This window comes from Colobus angolensis, unplaced genomic scaffold (genome assembly GCF_000951035.1).
Source record: "Colobus angolensis palliatus isolate OR3802 unplaced genomic scaffold, Cang.pa_1.0 Scaffold158, whole genome shotgun sequence".
Lineage (NCBI taxonomy): Eukaryota > Metazoa > Chordata > Mammalia > Primates > Cercopithecidae > Colobus > Colobus angolensis.
The window spans coordinates 9310121-9334242 of NW_012114688.1; the positions used below are offsets into that span (position 1 = coordinate 9310121).

General features: G+C 36.0%; 1 protein-coding gene across 1 annotated transcript in view; it reads right to left on the minus strand.

Annotated features, from left to right (window-relative positions):
• ERICH3 (glutamate-rich 3) overlaps nucleotides 1-24122 on the minus strand; it is a 119229-nt gene that overhangs the window by 56844 nt on the left and 38263 nt on the right. Inside the window, exons 6-8 of the mRNA XM_011936922.1 lie at nucleotides 19933-20091; nucleotides 15031-15243; nucleotides 3671-3851 (exon numbers count right to left, since the gene is read on the minus strand). Of these exons, the coding sequence (XP_011792312.1) occupies nucleotides 3671-3851; nucleotides 15031-15243; nucleotides 19933-20091 (553 nt within the window). The remainder of the gene's footprint in view (nucleotides 1-3670; nucleotides 3852-15030; nucleotides 15244-19932; nucleotides 20092-24122) is intronic.

Below are 24122 nucleotides of genomic sequence, written 5' to 3' on the forward strand. Positions count from 1 at the left end.
CAAGAACAGAAAACCAAACACCACATTTTCTCACTCATAGGTGGGAACTGAACAATGAGATCACTTGGACACAGGAAGGGGAACATCACACACCAGGGCCTATTGTGGGGAGGGGGGAGGAGGGAGGAATAGCATTAGGAGATATACCTAATGTAAATGACGAGTTGATGGGTGCAGCACACCAGCATGGCACATGTATACATATGTAACAAACCTGCATGTTGTGCACATGTACCCTAGAACTTAAAGTATAATAAAAAATTAAGAAAACAAATAAATAAAATAAAAATAATACAAAAATTAGAAAACATATATACCACCTAAATATGGAGTTTTTAACAAGCAATCCAAAGACATGTTTTTGAAAACGGGAAAATGTGACCTACACTTAGAAATAAAAGCAATCAAAACCACAGCCAGGAATCTAATCAAGAGCAACATGTATCTACACAAAAACTTGTGTGTTTATGTTCATAGTCCCAGACTAGTATCAGTACAAATGTCCTCTAACTGGGGAATAAATTTTTTAAAATATGGTATATCCATGTAATGGAATATACTCAGCAATACAAAGAGAGAGCCACTACTGATACTATAAATATGCATGACTCTCAAAAGCATTATGCTAAGTGAGAGCAAAAAGACAAAATACTACCCATGGTATGATTGTGTTTATAGGAAATGTCCAGAAAAGAAAATCTGTGCAGTCAGAAAGCAGATCAGTGTCTTCCTGTGGCTGGTTCTGAGACAGGGCCCAACTGTCAAAGAGAACAAGGGAACGTCCTGAAGTGCTGGAGATGTCCTACACCTGGTTTGTGATAATGACTGCACAACTCTGTATAATTCCAAAAAGAAATTGAATTATACACTTATAATGAATACATTTTATGGTATTTAATTTACACCTCAATAAAGCTGTTCTTTAAAACTGAAAGAAAAAGTCAATGAATAAAAGAAAAATAAGAAACAGGGCTGAGTGTGGTGGCCAAAGCCTGTAATCCCAGTGCTTTGTGAGGCCAAGGCAGGGGGATTGCTGGAGTCCGGGAGTTTGAGACCAGACTGGGCAACATAGCAAGACCCTATCTCTATAAAAAAAATTTAAAAATTAGCTGGACATGGCTGATATAGGAAGATCACTTTACCCCAGGAGTTCAAGGCTATAGTGAGCTATGATTGTGCCACTGCACTCTAGTCTGGGTGAGAGAGAGAGAGACACTGTCTCTCAAAAAATAAAAAATTAAAAACAGTTAATGTAAGTCAAAGCACAATGAACTGCTTCAGTTTTGAGTGCTGACTGAAAGCTATTGGGATAAAACAGAGAAGTCAGTGAGAAAGCTGCATAGCCTTAATCTGAGTCCTAAAAGATGGGTAAGATTTGAATTTGAAAAGGAGAAAAGAGAAAGTATTATAGACAAAGGAAATAGCACAAGCAAAGGCAAAATAAAAGTGTGGATGGGATAGTGAAGCAGCTGTATTTGCCAGAGCATAATGAGGAATGCACAGATAGATGCAACAGGATACGTTTATGGAAATACAAGAAAATGGGGCAGAAAAAGAAGGGATTCCAAGAAAGCCAGAAAAAAAAAAAAATGTTAGTTTTTTTCGCACTTAAAATGAACCCAAGAAGCCATGGTTTGTGTTGTCTGAAAAGATAAACATGGCAAATAAAAATGCCTGTGAAGAAACTGTACTCTACAAGTAGCAGAAAATACTCAGTAACTTCATAGGTGTATATAATAAACAATCAGCTTGTGGATTGAAGTCTAAAATCAAATCTCAAGACATCATGAATTACTTGGGAATAAAGGACGCACTTGCCACATTTCTGAATAATTAATTTTATTGATACATTAAATAAAAAGGCAAGATGAATTAACAAAAGTCAAATTTTAATGAGTTTACTGTTCCAGCACAATGTTAAATGCTCCCTCTCTAACTTTTGTTAACAGAAATCTTTTAAAACCCTATTCACATTTTACTGAATCATGCGCAGCTTTGATTTGTAGAAGGGGCAGATTCTTTTCAGTCCAGCTAAATTGCTAAGATTGCTGAACCACAAGTCAACTCTGAGCCACCCAACTTTTCAATTTTGAACAATTACTTTCCTGGCAATCAAGGGCAAGCTAAGACAAAATTATTGCATGGACAGGATTCAATTATTTAAGTCCCCATTCCATCCTATTATTCAAGACTGTCCAATGCCATAACAAAATGTCCCAGCATCAATATGTATGCAAAATAACACTGAGCGAAGTAACACCCTTTCTCCCATAACCTTTGGTTTTTCACTCTCATCACAGAGTGTACATCGTCTACCAGAGAATCATTTAGCTAAGCCGCATTCTTTTTTAATTTGTATCTACCACATTTTGCAGCAAATAGATGTTATATATGCATTTTGTTGAATAAAGTGTGATATAAAGTCCAGGACAGTTTTTCATTATGTTAATTCTGACTTTACAGCTAATTTCAGCATTCTCCTAAATTAACAGCTGAAAGTTACACTTTGAAAAAAAATGTGTATGTATCTACGCTACTGTCATTAGGGATTTCATACCACTCATATCATGAAAATGTAGGAAACTCCATGCTACTCAGAATAGCTCACTGGGGCTGCCTGGAACTGATCAAGGGCCTTGCACCTAGCCAGGGGCTCGGGATTCGCTCTCAACTCTGGTCAGGGTGTTACCTTGGGGAGCCACTCCACCTCTGGAATCATCTCATTTTCCTCATCTACAAAATGAAAGGAATGAACTCTGGAACGCTACAGCAAAATAAACAAGGTAAATTGCATTCCTACCAAATATATAAAATTAAAATGGAAAAAAAACTGTTTCTAACATCATTGAGCATCATATTATGTTTCACTTTAAGTTAAAACTATCATTTAAGTGTTTACCATTTTTGTGATGGAAAGTTTTCCATATGTAATTCTTAACTCCTACCAAGATTATCCAAATATAAATATTTCTTTTAATTGGTAAAAATGCTATTACTTTTTGGACCCAGTTTCTTAAGCAAGGAAGTGACAATATAACCCTGTAAACACTATTTCTTTTCACTGCTGCTCCCTTGAACTAAATATTGAAGAAAAACCATTACAGTATAATTTGTGAAAACCTATGTTGCATATAAAAATTATCCTATGCTGACAAACGTGGATTTATGATCAAATGAAAGCAAAAATGTACTGAAAAGCTATTTAGCCAAATTCTCCACCAAGTTATTTAGGTGTGACTCACCCTGCAGTTTATTGGATTTGTGATTTTATCTCAACATACTTCTAAAGAACAAATTGCCAATCTGGTATTTTTCTCTTAGAATAATGTATGGTATAATTCACTATGGCAAGCCAAATAGTTAACTTGTAATTTGGGGGACAGCTTATTCGTGCAACATTTTAATGATCATATATCTCCATCCCAAAATTAATCTGTTACCAGGTTAAATCACTCCAAATCCTTTCTTCCACAATCTGCGAGAGTAATTGCTGCTTCAATTTCAATCATAGAGCAGTAAATCTAGATTTACTTTTAGGCAGCTGGTTTATAAGTCCCTGGATATGCATAATTTCATAAAGTGATTGAAGTCATTTTGATATTATATCAACAGCAGCTTATCTATAGCATCAACTCCAAGCAATTAAAAAACATTCACATTTTATGTGTACCTTTTTCAAGTAGTTTGCCTTTGTAGACACAAAGGTTTTCCCCACCACAGTGCTGTTGATAAACTTTAATTTCATCCCGGAAGTCAGGATTATCAGAAGATAGGTGCACATTTTTCCCCAAATAGATCATTGTAATAGCTGCATTACTATGCAAGGATGTTTTATGAATCCTTCTTGAATCCTGAAATAAACAAAAAAATGAGGCTTATTAACAAATTACTTTCTAATCAGAGTTCTTACCTGACATTGTAATATGAAGAATAAAGAAGGTTATTTTTAAGTACCTACCAACAAAATCTAAATAAAGTGTCAATTTACAAATGCACAAAAAGTCAAACCCATTGCAAAATAAATCCTCCTAAATAACTATAACATATACATTTTGGCTTTGTATTTTTAATGTAAATGCTGGGGATTTGGATAGAGTTTGTCATTTTTTACTTTAAGTGCAAGTATGTGGGGAGGTGTGTGGGGTTGTGTTTGTTATATATAGTAAAAATTTCAAAGACACCAAGAAGAAACTTTGGCTCTTTTAGCTGGTTCCCCAATAAAAATCCAAACAAATGAACTAAATAAATATTAGTAACATTATTTTGTTCCAATTTGTACTGACTTAGAGATTTAGCAATAGTTTTTGTAATTGGCTGCTTTATCTTTACAACTGAGCAATGACAACATATCCTTCCCTGGGCTTATTCCATCTGAGAGGGAGAGGCACATGTGTGATTTCTTCTACGGTCATTCTGAAGATCAGGGGTCATCAATAATTTGTGCTTGGAACTATCCAGTTTCACAGGGGCATTCAGTTGATTGAAAAACCAATATCAATATTGTTTATAGTATCAAAACAATCCACCCAACAAAGTTTCTAAAATTACTACATAAACTTATTTGATATCCTGTGGCATTGCTCAATTTAAATTATTTATAAAATATGTAGCAAATGTGTATGCCAGAAAATCAATGTCCTAGGCATTGACTCCTAATTAATTGTTTGAAATATTTTCATAATAGTGAATCGGCACACTGTCTGCCTAACCTCTATGAGGAAGAGGAAGAAGGAGAAGCAGAAAAAAGGAAAGGAGGAAGAGGCAGAGAAATAAGAAAGGCTGAGAGGGTTGAAAGACTTTAAGGGGGCCTAGTAAGAAAATTGTAGCCCTCTAGAATTGTACACAGGCCAGCCTTTCCTTCTCATCTACTTCACTTTTCTAAAAATCAATTTTAAGCTAGACAAAAAATGTGCAGAGACCAACTTTAAGTGGATCCAAGGCAGTAATTTGAGTTGATTCCATCAAATTATAGATGCATGAGAAGCATACATTTTCTAAAGAATAACAAAGTTGCAACAAACATTTTTGAAGGAACTACTAAAATATTTCCATCCCTAAACTCATCCTCTTCCACTTCAGATATATGTTTTTTTCCATGTCATTCTATTTCTCTGAAGCAAAAACCAGAGGAAAGAAATCTGATGGAATGAAATTCTGCTAGCAACCGTCTGAAGGTATAAATGAGGGAGAAAGTCCAAGATTCAAAAATTCAAGCAAATTTTCTTGCCTGTTGGAAGGAAGAGCTCTCAAATAAAGAGATAATCAACAGACATATTACAGGGGCATCAAGAGCCATGAAAGTAAATCAGCAAACTGGATAATTTCTTGCAGATTAGAAACATCTCCCTGAATCACAGTTGAAGCAAAGGGATGATGGCAGGTCTGGCTCATACTTGGACAATCATAATCCCATGTTGCCTCTTGCCTGGGCAACTGTGGAGCTGTGACAAACCTGTGTGCAGCCCACTGCACAATCAGCAGACCTCAGGCAAATCCAGCTCCAAGCTGCGCCTAGCACCTTAATGAAGTGACTGATTAAATAAAAGCATCCCCCTTTTGTTAAGCAATACTTTCTGAAGCAGCATGGATTTAGAGGTAGCCCTGTGAGTTTGTAGGAGATAAGCACTATATAAATACAAGGTAATAGTGGGATTAGAGTCAGGGAAAGATCTGTGTCCTATGTATGAAATGAGAAACTGAAAGGAAAAACTTTTAAAGAGAAAAATACAGGAAAAGGCAGACCTTTATCCTTTTCATTTCCTCTTATTCATATTTCTTTCTACTAAAGCCTATTTATGATAGTAACATCTCTTTTCTCTTGGGTCTCATTATTTCATTCTCTTTTTAAAAAGTATCCCCTAATTACTACCATCAAGTAAATTTTTCTGAGTTCTAACAGAAGGCCCAAGTGACAGCTTGTGATTCAATATATGCACTAGGAAACAAACAGTAGTTTCTTTCAATTAACTGAATTGCCTCTATACTTACCATCTTGCAAAGATATAATGACCAGAGACACATGAAACTTGAAAAGGTTTCTTGGCCCTTTCTGTTATCCTCAAGTAAGTATCAAAACCTTTCACGAAAATTCGGTTTCCTTTGAAGAAAAGGAGCAAGGCCTCATGCCCCTGCATAACTAAAGTACATCTTTCTGACTTCCTTCACCAGTTGCTTATGACTTTCCTTCTCATTTCTTTTCGGATTTCTCAGGCAAGTACAACTGAGCTGATAAACAAACAGCAAGTCCATTGAGTGGTTCACCCACCAGCCATTATATATTTGCAACATTTAGCATTCAATTGATATACTAAGTTTTCACTGAAATCTCTTTTATCTATGCCCACGCAAACAGTATAGGTGTCAAAGGGCCTGTTCTTGTTCATAGTGTTGGGCAGTAACTCCTCTCCATCTGCTTCACAAAGCCCTGGTGAATTCTGGACACCAAGTAGGGTGACCATGAAATTTATCATCCAAACTTAGACACACAGTGAAAGAAGTGTTATTAATAATTAGGAAATGGGGAGAAAAGGGCAGAATTTTGAACTCTTCCAGGAAAACTGAGACGTATGGTCACCCTATGAATTAGTCTCCCCACTTCTAGTCTGATATCCCTCAAAATCTTCCTCTTGTTGGAAATCAGAAGGATCTATTGTTATTAAATAGATCATGTGACTCTCCTGCTTAAAGCCCTCCAGTGATTCCCATTATCCATGGGATAAGTTCCAACATTCCCCAGACAACATAACATGTTATATTTTCTAACACCTACTATCTTCCAGTGATTGCAATTTCTCATGCTACATTTAAATGTCTGGCAACTGAACAGATTGTAGTGGCCCAAAGACTATCAACTTCTTTTAATCTCCAGGCCTCTATAATTGTATAGTCACATGATATTGGAACTATTTCCTTGTATTATCTCTCTCTCAGTAGATAAGGATGACGTCCTACTGATTTCATGCCCCCAGTAACTTGCCAGTGCTGATGCTTAGTAAGGACCGAATTAACATTGATCCAACTGGACACAGACATGGAACAATTAGGCATTCCATATTCTGTCCTTTCCATATTCTGATAAAGCTACAGTAGGTGGGTTCCACCCTAAATAGGAACTCAATAGTTACCAGAACAAGAAAACTGACTCAGAGTGTCTTGTTAAACCAAACACAAACTTTGGTGACTATTCCTTGATAAAGATTGATACAAAACCAGCCTGAACATAAAGAGTGGCAATGCCCATGTTGATGCTGGTTGGCCTTAGACAGAGAAAATCTGACACAAGCCAGAGGAAGAGTGTTCATATCCCAAAGACTTAGGGAGCAGCTGGTTGTATGAAAACCTCACAGCACTGCATTACATATGTTCTTCTCTTTCTCTTCTCTTTCTCGCTAGTTTTACCTCCCACTTTGCTTTTAGTGTGGTTTCTCTTTTCATTTTCTTCTGGGCCATTTTTCTTACTACTGTGTAAACCTTACCTCATGCTTATTCCTAACATGCCCAGAAACACCTCAATCCTTACAGAGGCATCAGAGCTCTAGATTTTTCAGGATCTACCTCACCTATTCCTTCCCACAGAAATCATAATAAGGGTTCCTGCTCACATTTCCTTCCTCACTCCCTCTGCTTCCTAATCTACTCTGGTGCTTCCTTGTGTGGCTCTGCATGGTGTAGTGTAAGGGTTATTATTAATATTATTGAAGATGGGGTCTCGCTATGTTGCCTGGGCTGGAGTGCAGTGGTGCAATCATAGTGGTGCAATCACTACAGTCTTAAACTCCTGGGCCCAAGCCAACCTCCTGCCTCAGCCTCCTGAGTAGCTAGGATTACAGGTGTTAGAGATGGGGTCTTGCTATGTTGGCCAGTCTGGTATCAAACTCCTGACCTCAAGCGATCTTCTTGCCTCAGTCTTTCAAGTCACTAGGGTTACAGATGTGAGCCACTGCACCTGGCCTTGTGATGGTTAATTTTACCTATTAATTTAGCTGGACTCCAATGCCCAGATTGGCAAACATTCATCTGGATGGATCCCTGACCAATGCACGTGGTGTGTCCCCTCCTCTTGGGAACTGTGAGTAACAATCTATCTTTTTTATGGCAATTGTCTCTTAATCTGTAAGTCTCATCAAACCTGAATAATTTTTAAAAACCACATTTTAAAATAGCCATACAGAACGATATACCTACTTTCATTAAGAAAGGGTCAACTAGTGAAGGTTTCAAGTAGCAGAGGAGCATGTTGAGAGTTTTTCCATAAAGTTTAATTTAGCACCATTATGTAGAATCTAATAAAAATGAGATGAATTTTGCTCATTCTTTTTTTCCCTTCCTGCCTTTCAATCTCAGTTCCCTGGTTCTATCTGCTAACTTCCTACTGATCATTTAAAGCCCATTTCAAATGCCACTTTCTCTATGAGGCATTTTCTAATCTCCTCAGTCAGAACTAATATTTCTTTCCTCTGTGTTTCTACTGTGCTTTATTTATATCATAATTATAGTACTCATCACAATATATCATGGTATATATGTCTGTCTCTCTTGCTAGACTGCAATCTTTCTGAGAGAAGGAGTTTAGTCTTACTCATCTTGGTAACCTCAGGACCTAGTATATCATTTGCCATTATCAATAAAAACTAGACTGAGCTATGTTGTCATTTACAGGCAGGACGAGTACATAAATGACTGCAACAGTTCCATTAAGAGATTAGTTGGCAAGCCCCTGAACTAGGGATGTAGCAGCAAGTATGAAAAAGGATTATCAGAGACATGAGCCACTGTTCAGGTGGCATCTAGAGCTGTGCCATCCAGGACAGCAGTCATTTCCCCCATTTGGATGCTGGGCATTTGAAAGGTAGCTCATTTGCTGTAAGTATAAAATATTCATTGAATGTCAAACACATAGTACAAGAAAACATATCATACTTAATTAAAATTGTCATATTGATTACATGTGGAAATGATATTTTAGATATACTTGATTAAATAAAATAATTAAAATCTTAAAATTTATTTCTTGTTTCTCTTTATCTTTTTAAATTGACTATTAGAAAATTTTAGAATTGCATATGTGGCTTGCCTTCTATTTCCATTGGACATCTCTGATCTAGAGAACGTAGCAACTAGCTGGATATGCAATGCACAAGGAAGAAGAAATTATAGATTTTGAGGCCAAATTACAGGACAAAAGTTTGTGCTTTAAGAGAAATAAGGCAACTGAATGGAGAAACTGGCTTAAGTTGTAACCATGTTGAATTTGAGGAGCAGTAGGACCTATCAATTGGGCATCTGTAGTTGCACAGGGCTCATTTGGTACCTAGGAGGCTTTCATGGAAAAGTCCCAAACTAGTATCATAAACTTTTTGCCCTCTCTTTCAAAAAATGTATAAAAAATAAAAGCAAACTTTGTTATTGGTTTTTAAAATAGATAAACATAACCATTAAGTAGGTTCTTATTTGGAAGCCTGTACTTTCACTTTTATAAAAGTTATATATGAAACTATCCACATTTTAGCAGGCTGCTGTGTAGAGTAGGTGACTGGTAAGGCTAGACTACCTCGATCTGAATGGGAACACAAAAGTCTGGAGGTAGTGAGGTAAACCTTAGTGCAAAATGTAACTAGTCTCATGGATTCTGTAAATGTAGTATAAAGTTCTGAAGGTGCTAGAACAAAACAGGACAAAGCAACAGAGTCCAGAGACAACTTGCTGGACTGTGAGTCTTAACATACCTTGTCATTTGGCTCTACTGATCATCCCCAGAGACATGAATCACAGAAGCCAGAAACCATGTTGTTCTACACATTCATAGAGAAGCAGGTGGTGGCTACCAGCAAGCCACATTTCATTGCTTTTTACTCTTTCTTTCCTTTTTTTAAGAGCCTTTAAAAGATTCTTTGGTGGATGGTAGCCGTAAAATGAAAGATGAATTTATGTGTAAATTAGTCACAACAGCTATCTTCCCTTAAATGAATCTTTTCTATATCTAAATAAACTAAACTCAAGTATTAATGTAAAAGTGTGTGACTCTCCCCAGTGAGTCAATTTTACTCTATGCCTAAGAATCAGGGCTAGAGTCAACTCCAACAGATATCTAGCATGAAATCATGTGTGAAGATGACTACATCTTGAAGGGCAAAACAAGTGTAAAGGCTGAAGCCTATAGGGATGGGTAGGTTTATGGGTGAAGATGAAAAGAAATCACAAAGGAGTAGGACAAGAGGTAAAAGGAGACAGCGAGGAAGCATGAAGACAAAATGCCATGGAAGGCAAGAGAGGAGAGGTTTTAGGAGGAGGCAATTAATAGCATAAAATTCTACAAAGAAACGTCATGGTAAATTAAAAAAAAAAAACTAAGATGGTAGAAATAAGGCTAAATATATCACTAAAGAAAATAAATACACTTGGACTAAACTCATTTATTAATAGAACAGAGATTCTCAGATTGAATCAAACACAATCCACCCCTATGCTACATAAACATATTTAAAGCCTAAAGTTTAAAACCAAAGACACCAAAAGACTAAGAGTGAAAGGAATATATACACACATATGCATATACACACACATACATATGTGCATATACACAGTTGACCCTTGAACAACACGGATTTGAACCATATGGGTCCACATATACGCAGATTTTTTTCAATAAACATATTGGAAAATTCTTTGGAGATTTACAACAATTTGAAAGACTTGAAGACAAACTGTATAGCAAGAAATATTTTGAAAAATAAGAAAAGGTATGCTATGAATGCATAAAATATATGTAGATGCTAGTCTGTTTTATCATTTACTACCATAAAATACACACAAATCTATTATAAAAAGTTAAGATTTACCAAAACTTACACATACACTTAACAGACCATGCATGGTGCCATTTACAATTAAGATAAATGTAAACAAATATAAAGACGCAGTATTAAATCATAACTGCATAAAATTAACTGCAGTACATACTGTACTGCTGTAATAATTTCATAGGCACCTTCTGTTGCTATTGTAGTGAGCTCAAGTGTTGCAAGTATCCACTTAAGATGCCGTGTGACACTAGTCATGTCCACATGAGCAATTCATCTCTTTAGTAAATCATCTATCAGAGTAAAAAGTAGTCTCTCAAAGTTCTTACATATTTTTCGTTGTGTTTAGCATAATACTGTAAACACTGAATGACATCATGGGACTCAACAAAGTTTTACTGGTGAAGCTAGAAGCATTCCAAGAAGCAAAGTCATGACATTACAAGAAAAGGTTGAATTGAATTCTCTAGCTGAGATTGCTCATAGGTGGATGATTCGTTTTATAAAAGAAGATATAACTTATGGTATTGATAAATACAGTACAGTACTATAAAGGTAATTACTCTTATTTATAGTTTTCCTAATAACATTTTCTTTTCTCTAACTTAACTTTGTAAGAATACAGTATATAATACAAAGAGCATACAAAATATGTGTTAATTGAATATTTACGTTATTGGTAAGGCTTCCAGTCAACAGTAGGTTATAAGTAGTTAAGTTTTGGGGGAGTCAAAGTTTATACACAAATTTTCAACTGTGCAGAGTAATGACACCCCTAATCCCCATGTTATTCAAATGTCAACTCTCCATATACAGTACACACACACTCACTCACACACACAGACACACATACACTAATCTAAAGAAAATAAGAAATATTGTTAGACAAAATAGATTATAAGACAAAAAGTAATATGACAAAAAGGATCTCCTCACCAGTAAGATTAAAATAATCTTAAGTCTGAGAGCATATAAGAAGATTTTCTAAACATGTACAAAACAGAACTTGGCATAATTACAAAGACAAATTGACAAATCCATAATTACAGAGAATGGATTTTCATTATAATTCAAGAATTAAGAGATTAAACACATAAAAAGTCTACAAATGTAAAAATATGAGTAACATACTTAACATTTATCTATTGGACATTTACAGAACCCTAATTCCAACATTTAAAGAATATGATTCTTTCCCAAAACTGAACATATATTAGCTCACAAAGCAAGTCTCCACAAATACCAAGGAGTTAAAATCATACAGATCAAGAATAAGATGCATTTTAAAAGTAGCATTCAGTGAACACAAAAGGAGTTCTTAGAACTGAAACATGGCAGGAGAAAAAACTCAGTAGAATATGTGGAAGATAAAATTGAAAAAAACCTCTCAGCAAGTAGAACAAAAAGACAAAGAGATAGAAAGTAAGAGAGAAAAGCTAAGAATCTTAGAGCATCAGTCTAGTAGTTCTAACATTCCCAAAATAGAGATTCCAAAAAGAGAGAAAAAAGGTTTTCTTTCTTGGAAAAAAAAAAAAAAAAAAAAAGAGTAAGTCAGACTGAAGCCCCGTGACTCAGGAGACAGACATGATAAGGTCTGTCAAAGCCAGCATGCCTGCTGACACCATGCTGTGCTTCTAACCTGAATGCAGAATCCCAGGGGAACCTGGCTCAGATGCTTATTTGTGCTTCACTTGTCATGACCCTGGGATGAAGAAGCTGCTGCTCCCTCCTCCATGCCCAGCTACAGAAGCCCATTCCCCTGGTCATTTTCCGGCTGGACATCCAGTGTCTGACTCACACTAGGACCTCACCAGATACCTTGACATATTCGTGACCTGACCACTCTGACTTCCCCAGAGGGGCTTTTAAAACTGTTTAAAAACCAAACCCAGACTGTGACCCAAAGATTCTATTCAGCTTATTTTCTTCTAGAAATCGTGTCCTTTCATTACAATGCTAGGTTTGAGCTTATTTCTGAAGTTTTATGCATATAAGTGATAGAACTCTAAAGAAAAGCAGGGACATAGTTCACAGAGAAGTCAGTGTGGCGGTTGCTCTGGAAAAAAGAATGATGGGGCAGGAAAAAGGGGGCTCCTGCATAATATGATAGTAGAGTTCATTATGAAGATGTAGTGAGTGCGTGGTGCTTGCTTGGTTATTGTTGTTGAACTTGTATATATAGATAAGACTTTATATATTCTTGTGGCTTGTGAGACATTTAAACTCGTTTTTTTAAAGAGCATGAACAGGTAGAATGTGCCCCAGTGTCACATTTTAACTTCAGAAAATCAAATCCTGCCACCCAAGTGTTTGAGAATGAGGAGTAAGTCACTGTTTTTGCTAAGTGTGAGCCACACCTTTGGAGAGCATGTTCACTGGCCAGGTGGAAACCAATGCCAGCATGCAGAGTGAAAAATTAAGTGAGTGGATGTGGTAGATTCTATTATTGTTGTAAATATTTACCGCCCTTTTCTGTTAGAGACTGATACTTCCTACTCCACTGAGGTCAGTCTTGGTCAAGGGCTTGCCAAATGGCATTCCAGTGTAAGTGACATGTGCCACTCCTGAGTGGAACCTTAAAAGCATTCTGTGGTTCTGTTGCCCATGAGGCCAACATACTCCAGACTCCTTCATTCTGAGCTGTTCCTCCAGTCTGGGTCCCAGAATTACAGCTGACCAACAGTAGATAAGATTGTGAGCAAGTAGATAAGACCAACAGTAGATAAGACTGTGAGCAAGAATATTGTTGTAAGTTGAGTTGCCTGGGGTTGTTAGACTAAGCTCCAGTAAACTGCTCTATAGAGAACTTAGTAATGAAGAACAGGATAAAACAGAAGTCTAAGATTACATCATGTGAGGAAAGAATTTGCTCCTTTATCTAAGGCCTGGATATATTGAGAGACAGAGATGAATATTAGAGGAAGGCGGTAAATCCAAATTAGAGAGAATAACAGATAATACGAGGTACCACCAACAGTGAAAGAGTATCTGATCAAAGACACAGGGCAAGGGTGGGCCTTGGGGATGAGAGAGAAAACATCCTGTCAAAGACAGCAACAAAGGGAGAGAATTGGTAAAAGTAGAGTTGAAAGAAGGAAATTCAAGCAAGTAGGAAGAAGATGGTCCCCTACTTTTGAGAAGGTTAGAGGTAAGGACAGCTGCTGGGAGTGAGATGTGGACATGGGGTAAATAAGGGTCCTTCCTGAAAGTGAGGTTGATTTTTAAGAATCTATGTGCATGCTGATACTTCACTTCCTGATGGTCAGCCAGTGAAATGTTAACCCAGCTTATCTGCCAATCACAAAACTTTCATTTAATTGCTATTGGTTGTATATTTAACGTAATAAAAATGAAGAGATATTTTGCTTTCTTACTAGCTTGTATGTTTATAAAGTCCAACAGGCCTTAAAACTGTTTCTTCTGGCTAGGCGCGGTGGCTCAAGCCTGTAATCCCAGCGCTTTGGGAGGCTGAGACGGGTGGATCACGAGGTCAGGAGATCGAGACCATCCTGGCTAACACGGTGAAACCCCGTCTCTACTGAAAAATACAAAAATTAGCCGGGCGAGGTGGCGGGCGCCTGTAGTCCCAGCTACTCGGGAGGCTGAGGCAGGAGAATGGCTGAACCCGGGTGGCGGAGCTTGCAGTGAGCCGAGTTCACGCCACTGCCCTCCAGCCTGGGTGACACAGCGAGACTCCGTCTCAGAAAAACAAAAAACAAAAAAACAAAAAAAACTGTTTCTTCTACTAGCATTTTGAGGAAATGAGTACAGCAAACTGTAATCTCTTCAAAGAACACTGAAATAATTTTTTCTAGGTATGATACAGTAATTTGCCATAAATTGTTAAAAATAAACTATATTATGTTTTTTAGGCATATCAAGGTTTCTCAAGTTTTACAAATTAGATGTTAAGATACTTCTAACAACATGTGATTGAATCGGTGCATTTAAGGAAATAAATGATTTGGAAATAGGTATTGTTCAAATTAAATTTGACCACAAGAGTTGTTAAATCTTTTATTATTAATTTTGCTAAACTCATTATGCAACTGAACTACTCAAGTCTTTTTTGGTTTCAGATTCATTCAAGCTTACTTATAAAATTGTATTTCTTTACACAGAACATTTTGCATGCAATTTCCTCCAAATTCTTTTACTGTAAACCTAGAAATCTAATAGTGCAATGTAATCTGTGATGAATTAATAAAAGAAAAATGTGTTCCATAATTACCCTGGTCAAAAGAGGTTCTAAGCCATTTGGAGCAGTGGTTGGACGAAATCTCCTTCTCCGTGTTTCAGATCTATTTTCTCTTGTGATTTTCCCATTTGGGGGTGGTGGAGGAGGAACAGGCATCATGTAACTGTTAATGTTTGGAAGTTGATATGAATTCATTCTCTGTGAATTGCCTATGGAGTTCCTGAACTTCATCACTGCCTTCTTGCCCTGTAATCATATTTCATCACATAAGAAGCAATGAAACAGAATCAGTGACTCAATGTAACCCAAGTTTAAAGACAAGCCTAAATGATTGACATTGCATGCAAACATAACTGATATCAATAGACAAACTCAAAACACTCCAGTCTGCTGAAAAATGACACTTTGTAGTATCTGCAGCAAATTAAATATTCATAAAATTCTAACTTTATGTGGTATATTTTTTAAATAACAAAGTGATAACTTTTTATAGTACTTTTGGGGTTTTTCTTCAACAATCCATTAAACCCAACACAATTAAACAATTTAAAATCAAGAAGTTTGAAGTGTTGTGCTTTAAAGCATAGCTTTAGTCCACTTAGCAATAGGAAATTAGTACTTTTCTCATATTCTGATTTCAAGCATCTAGGTATTAGAATATGCAGGGTTTGCAAAGCTGTAAACAAACTGGCATGTCCTGTTTAGCATAAATAACTCATGTACTATTTAGAGTAAATTATTACCACATTTACAGAGGGAGCATTAAAATATTTTCAAAATTTTAAGGTACATACCCTTTGACCTAGAAATTCCAGTGGTAGGAATAAATCCCACACTGATAACCATACAAGTTTACTAATATAAATATGTGTAAGGATACATATACACACATGCACATACACACACACACATATATATATATAAGGAAGTTAGTCACACAAAATGTAACATCATATAAGTCCATCAATAGGAGGGTGTTTAAATCTTGCTTTGTTCATATGATAGATCTCACTAGGCTTAAACAAATATAACATGAATCTATTTATCCTGAAATGAAAAGGTTCATATGGTATAACCATAAATTTCTTTCAAATAATTTATGTGTGAATTCTGATTAAAAACAACAATGACTGAAAAAATTTGAATGTGGGGCTGCCTTTAAGGATATACCTTCATACTATTTTAGAGTTTAATCAGCATGTATTATTTTAATCATTAAAAAACACCGAAGGTATAGTCAATAATTACATTTGTCAGGTATAAATGAGTCACTGAATTTTCACAAATTGGTAATTTTTGTGTACCTGAGGTAGTTTTCCAAATTTTAAGGAATATTTAAGTAAATTTATATATTTTGCAAAAATTTACTTATATTTCTAAAATATAAATTTATATTGTACTTATGTTTATTTTTAAATTTCTAATTAATTTTTGACCAACTTAGTTTATATTTTAATATGCTTATTGGTGAAAAATTATTTTGTAGAAAGAGAAGTCACTCCAAATATCTCTCATTGCTAAATGAGCAAAAGGAACTTATAAGCAAAGGGCATGGATCCCATGCCCATATTTTGATTGAAAAAAGCATATGAACAGAAAGAGATTTAAGTAGATATTTACCAAGGAGTTCACAATTGTTAGAATGGTTGATATTGCATTGTGCCATGCTCTAACTTTGCTTTTCTTATATTTTCCATTTGTTCTGTAATGGAGTACGTTTATATTGTAATAAAAAGTAAAAATAAGTAAAAAATAATAAGGACAAGAAAATCAATGAATCTAGAACTTTTTGTGTTTAAGGATTTAAAACAAAATGATTTCTGTGTAGGTATCAATCAATTGCATGCCTTGTTTGGAAATGGTTTACTAGTTTTTCAAAAACATTAACATGTTGTTCTTTACCTTGCTTGTTTTAGTTCAACAGCATTGTGGACATCTTTTCATGCCAGTGCAATAATTCTGCTTTATAAATTTTTTTTTTTTTTTTTTTTTTTTTTGAGATGGAGTCTCGCTCTGTCCCCCAGGCTGGAGTACAGTGGCGCGATCTCGGCTCACTGCAAGCTCTGCCTCCTGGGTTTAGCCATTCTCCTGCCTCAGCCTCCCGAGTAACTGGGACTATAGGCGCCCGCCACCACATCCGGCTAATTTTTTATATTTTTAGTACAGATGGGGTTTCACCATGTTAGCCAGGATGGTCTCAATATTCCGACTTTGTGATCCGCCCGCCTCTGCCTCTCAAAGTGCTGGGATTACAGGCGTGAGCCACCGCTCCCGGCCCCTGCTTTATACTTTTTAAAAGTACTTTAATATAACACAACAAGGTAAAACAATACGCTATTACTTAGGTATCTTCCAGTTGTTCGCTATTGCAAATACAACAGTACAAAATATTCTTTAATCTGTTTCTTTACACATATGTGTGTATTCCTAGGATAAATTCCTACTTGTTAAAATGCTTGAGCATGTTCATTTAAAATGGTGATAGATATTTGCATATTGCCTTCACAAATACTTGTACTAAGTTCTACTTCTACCAATGATATATGAGAAACTCTCATTCTAAGGACATTCATTTTCAATCAAGTCATTATTTTTACTCATTTGCATCTCATCCAGTCTGTTTTTGACCAAATCACTTTTGCCTAAATTAAAAACTCTCACTGCTGCTACTTAGCAAAGTTCAACCTACTTCTATCTGTTGTACCTTCAAGTACTTTCAACATGTATATACTTTACTCTTTTAAAAAGCAATAAGAGTTTTCTGAGTGCTCACTACATGCTCAGCGCTGTACAGAGTATTATTCTTCTTTAGGAGCTTCTTGTCCGATTTTATATTAAATCATTGTCATCATCAGTGCCATTGAAAAAAATTACAGATAAAACATAATCACAATATACTTTGTCTGTGAACATTACACTGTAAGCTCCAATAAGTTACTTTTGGCTATCTTGATGCCTAAAGCAGTACCTAGGCCATCGTAAATGCTCAATAAATATTTACTAAATGAAAAGTGAGTTTAGCTAGTTGACATTATTGTGGAATTTATCTCTATCTTGTCTGCACATGAGAGCTACCATTAGCTGCCTGCTCTCAATAACACATACCCCAAAAACTTGAAACAGGAAAAGGCCCTGTAAAGATTCAATTAGTAAATCTATCCAGTGGCTCAGAACAGATTTGAGGAGTCACATTCAAGGAAAAAAAAATTGCTTCCCAGCCAGCAGAGCTTAAATAATACCTGATTGATGGTGTTCACATATCTAATGGGACAAAGTATTGATCAAAGTAGAATTAATAATTATGGAACTTAAAAATGAATATAATCACCTTGGCAAGCATGGAAAGTACCCATCCAAGTACTATCTAGGGGAGAGGAAATCCTACCCATTGGACTTTGAATATTTCTAGTCCTAATGTCAAAGTTACCACTGGAGGATACAGAGGGTTTTAGCCAAAGACTTTTGAGTTTTCTGGTACCTTTGGCTAGCCCATTCCCAAGATGAGATGGGTGTATCAGGCCATCTAGGCCTTATATGATTAACATTCTATTACACTGTATCCCCTCATTCTGATTCCATGCTCACTAGGCAACTTTCTCATTGTGATTTGGCTTCTCATATATGTCTGCCTACTAGGGGATAATGCACTTCTATAAGCTTTGACTATGACATCTCTTGGTGAATAAATAGCTCCTGAATACCACTGAGTTTCCTATTTTTGTTTATTATCTAGAAAAAAATGAGCTTGTTTTGAGTTCGTTTAGTTAGCCTGGACAATCTGACAAGATGTGAGTATTCCTGGACACTGGCTAAAACAGGAACTCTCTGGGCCTTCAAAGTGGAGACCAGAGCCTAGAAAGTGTCAAACTAACTGACATATGACTCAACAAGTTCCCGCCCAACTGTAAGCAGTCTTCCCTAGATAAAGCACCAGCACTTTTGGATTAATTTCTCTTGGTTTCTAGAAAACTATTATTAAATTAACTGAAATAAGATTTATGAAAAGTGCTTCAGAAACTGCAAAGCACATTAAGTGGATTAATATATTATTATTATTAGTGTTGTATTTATACTTTTATTGTGAAACGCAATCATTTGTCTGAATTAATTTCTTAGTGTCAAGGTTATCTGTCAATTAAAAATAAAAATATCTTAATTTCATATATCTTATGTTTCTTAAGAAATGAAACATAATCATTCCTTTGAACATAATGACAATTGTACTCATGTCACAGGTTTTTTCTTAAGCTGGCAAAATTTTCTTCATGTTAGAAAATTAACAATACCTTCCAAATTAGTGAATGTACTAATTCTTCCTCCCTATTTAAGTAACTCATATTCCATGGTTACCATACCTCCTTCCTGTGCTCTATTAAATAAGGGAAAATTATCTGAGATATAACCTTGAGAAGGTAGCAGAATCAAGCTCCTATTTGTGATTAACTCAGCACTTTTTTAAGATGGACATTCTTTTCTTTCTATATTCAACCTTCCAAAAGTCAAACTTGAAGCAATTTCATACATTGATGGGAAAGTAAGTCAGCATGCAAATGCAAACCTATTCTTGGAAAGTTTCATTTTCTAGGTTTCATGCATTTAAAATTTGGAGGAAGTCAACACTAGGCCTTTTCTGATAGAAGTCATATCTAGTTCGGAAAAGTTTTCCCCTTTGTTTTTCAATCAGCTTTGTAAACTAATGAGAAATCATCATACATTATTACCAATCTGTTCTTTACTTTTTTGCTCAATGACACAAATTATAGGCCTTCCCATTTGAGTAAGACATAATTAATCACAAGTATGTAGTAAGTGTTTTATACATATACAGTATAATTTTCACTGTGTAGATTCTAATCTAATACCTTGACCACTGTAATAACCTATAATAAACTATTCAAAAATTAAAATATATTTGTTGACAAAAATAACATTTACCCCAATGGGAAACAGAGCTTCATTTTCCAGCAATGAGGTTTTTGATCTGGACCTTGAAGTTACCTTTGGAACAGTTTCTACTGCAGGGTTACTGGGAAGAGGCTGTAATCGAATTGGAGGCTGCATATTTCCTGGAGCAGTATATGGTCGAGGGGCTGTCTAGATAATTAAGGGAAAAAATTCCATTTAAATTAGTATCTTGACATGTTTCCAGAACCAATTAATAACCCAATAAATTGCCTAGTATAATTAATGGTGCCTTTTTACTGAACAGATTAAACTTTAATTATGTCCTTCCATTATATATATCCTTATGACCCAAAGTATTTGTTAAAACATATGGTGTTGAAGTCCTCTACATAACTATATGCCACAATTATAGAGTATTCTAGACAAAGGAGATGTCCTCTGTTACATTCCTGTATTTTTATTCATACTGTAAACTTGCTGACAATAACTAATTTATGCTCTTCATACAATGGCTTTGCTCAATTGAATGTTACGTTGAATAATGTTCCTATTTTAGGGGTCTAAAAGGATATTATTGGAATGGACTCATTTCTGTCTAAATGTCTTCTATTTAAACTCTACTCTGAATCTTTTCCGCCTTAAGACTGGTGCTGAAGTAAAAGCAGACAGTATAATTCAAACAAAAGAGAAAAGGAAATGCATTACAATTTATTCAACGGCATCCTTGAAATACTAGGAGAACAAAAATAGAAAAAATGTAACTGGCAACTTTGGAAAATGTATATAGAATTGGATATGTTTTCTATGCTAGATATTTTCCATTTGTCCCTCTAGATCTACTGTTCACCTTCTCTGGCCTGACCTAGACTTTGGGGGTCACTCCTTTCAGGACTACACTCACTAACCTCAGGATTACAGCTGGAGTCCACCAGTGAGAGGCACTAGCAGGAGATGAGATTAGGGTCTTTCTTCTTGACTCACCCTGCAGGGTCATAATGGGCCAGGTAGGTCCCTCTACCAAAGTCCACAGCTCCTTCTGGGAAGCCCTCTCCCAGTTACAGGTACTAGCAGCTGGTTCTGGTATCCAATTCCTCCGTTCCCCCATTAGGCCTGGGTGCTGTGGCTTCTGACATGCTGACCCTAGCATGCTTAGCATCCCTAGTTGGATTTCCTTAGCCCTGCCTACTTCTTTGCAAATAGTTTATTAAACACTTTCTAATTACACTGTTTGTTTGAGCCATCTGTCTCCTGCTGAGCCACTGATTGATGCATTTTCTAATCAAAAATGTACTACAGCAAATGCCAGAAGTGCTAGTATAATGTATTAGAAGTACCTTTGGGGGCATTGAAAGAATATTGTTAGTTTAGTATAAAGATTAGCAATGTGGCTGGGTGCAGCGGCTCACACCTATAATCTCAACACTTTGGGAGGACAAGGTGGGTAGAACACTTGAGCCCAGGAGTTGGAGATTGGCCTAGGCAACACGGTGAAACCTTGTCTCTACAAAAAATCCAAAAATTAGCTGGGTGTGGTGCTGTGCACCAGCTACTCGGAGTCTGAGGTGGGAGGTCACCTGAGCCCAGGCAGGTCGAGGCGGCAGTGAGCTGGGACTGTGCCACTACACTTCAGCCTGGGCCACAGAGTGGGATGCTGTCTTAGAAAAAAAAAAGATTAGCAATGTGTCAAAAGTAGAATACAATAGACTTTTGACCCAATTGTTCTAATGCAATAAAATAGTAGAAAGCCTATCAAGAACAGTACATACATACTTAGGTAGGAGGATGAGAAGGATGGTATATAAGTGACTAATGAAAAGCGTTTAATACATTGATGTTAAAGAATAGTGAACAACAAATATTCAGCTCTGGAAAAGTGTGTGTAAATACTTTAAAAAATGATGATAAGGCAGCTCCTACTACCAAAAAACAGCCTTAGAAATTAGGCTTAAGAAGCATGCCATATGTTGCTAAATCTCTGATTTTGTTAAGTCAGCATTTATTGAATTTCCACCATAGAAACCATGAGAACATAAAAAGTATTTTTTAACATCTAATGGCAACACAAAACAACTAGTGTCAAATGAACCACACAAATACTACCAAACAGACAATAAAATACCTAAGACCATAACTTAGAAGTAAAAGTTCTTAGAACGTTTAGGGTAAGCCAAGGAGGCTAATACAACTTAAAGTTCCACAAAAGCAGTTAGATTTTATCCAAATGGTAAACAAGAGAAGAAAGTGGATAAGCAGAGAAGAAGGATAAATTTGAACATCCAACCAGGAAGAGAGCTGGTTGTGAGCAAGACCTGGAAGGAGTAGCAAAGATAATATTCCCCAATATCTGTTTTCTTTTTTTCACTGGGAACATGGTTACTATGAATACAGATGATATTTCCCAGCACCCCTTGCAATTCTGTGTAGATGTACGCCTCAGTTCTGGCCAATAAGATGTGAGCAGAAGTGACACATGAGACTTCCAGGTCATGTGGTTAGAGAGAAGATATGTGCTCTCACTTTACCCTTCCCTCTGGCTGAAATATCCAAATGGTGATATGCCATCTTGGCTTTTATGGATAAAAGCAATACCCTAAGTCTGGCAGATCAGCAACACAAAAGGAGTCTGGACTTTTGATGACTTCATAGAGTTAAGATAGCATGCCAGCTGAGACTCATGTATATGCTGAGATGGGGAGGAGACCCTTTCGTTTATATCAATGTTATTATATTTATGGTTTCCATACACAAACCTATATCACAACCAATATGAGAAGCCAAGTGAATTGACTAAAGCAGCATTTGGTCTAAAGAAATAAAAAAATAAGCCTATATGGTCCAAAAGGTAAAAGGTCTTAAAACCAAAAAAGAGAAATTAGAATAGAGGTTTCTGAACAAAGGAATCAGATCACCTAAAAGAATTCTTTTGAACTTTGTAAAACAAACATGCCTCAAGGATCTCTCCTGTCAAATAATCCAACTGAACACAAAAACTTGAAAACTCTATTGTAGAAATTTCAGAGAATAGTTTACTGCAAACTAGAACATGATCTATTGGTTGCTGTGCTCTAAATTTTACTTCCCTACATTTGCATATAGATATCATTCAGTTAGATGAATGTGGTAGTCAAACGTTTAACTGATTACATTTATCTCTAAAAACAAATCTGCACCATTAACTAACAGCTGTGAGCTACAAATTGTTGTAGTTCACATCAGAAGCCACCTTAAATTCGTTATATTTTAAATTGTGTGTACTATATTTTCTTGGAATAAATATGGCATTGTAGCTTAACATTCTGAAAACCATACCAGAATAGGAATTGAAATTAACTACCTGGTGATTACTCAGCTTAGCTGAGCATTTCTAATTCTTAGTAAATCAGTAGGGGTGAATGTTCCAAGCATATGCAGAATTAGCTGAAAGGATTTTCCATAGTTTTAATGGGAGTGGTACAGCTAAAAATCTGTATACTATTTTGAAAGTTTAGGTTACCAAGGGCATTAACATTGTGTTGGATGATTTCCTTATTCACTTAAAAAAGTCAAAAAAGAAAAAAAAATCAATGGCAATATCTCAAAAGGATTATTATCTTTATCTCAGGGACACTTGGAGATCATAAGTCAAATTTAAAGAATATGTATCCAGATCGGAAAAAAAAAGGAGGGAGATTTAGATTTCTGTAAAATGGGAACTATTTAATTCCAAGATCACAATAGGTATCACGGTGCAAAAGCACCATCAGGGAGGGCCACGTGAAGAATCCTGGCTTACCAGAGAGAAAGGTCTTTGAAGCTGGTGTCAGTGTTTCCTGTAATTTTAAAATTGCTTTTTCACTCCTACCACATTAAGATCTGCTGGATGTATCATAAACTATTTATTGAGGGTGTTCAGCTGGAAAATTGAAAAGAAAGCCTTTCAAGGATTTTTCCTTTCTGAAACAGGTGGGAAGACAGGAAATAGCACGTGATTGTTTCTTTTGTTTCACTCAGGTTAAGCTTTTGAGAGTCTAGTGAATTTGCCATCCAATAAAAGAATTTGTATACATATATATTCAAATCAAACCTGGAAATAGGGTGACAACAAAGGAAAGATGGCTGCTTTTCATCATTTGAGCTGTTCATCAAGAAATGTCAAAACATATTTACCCTTTGAAAAATGTCAAAGCTTAACACTATATGTGATGAACCTACTTCAACAATCTGTGAAAGCATTGCAATTT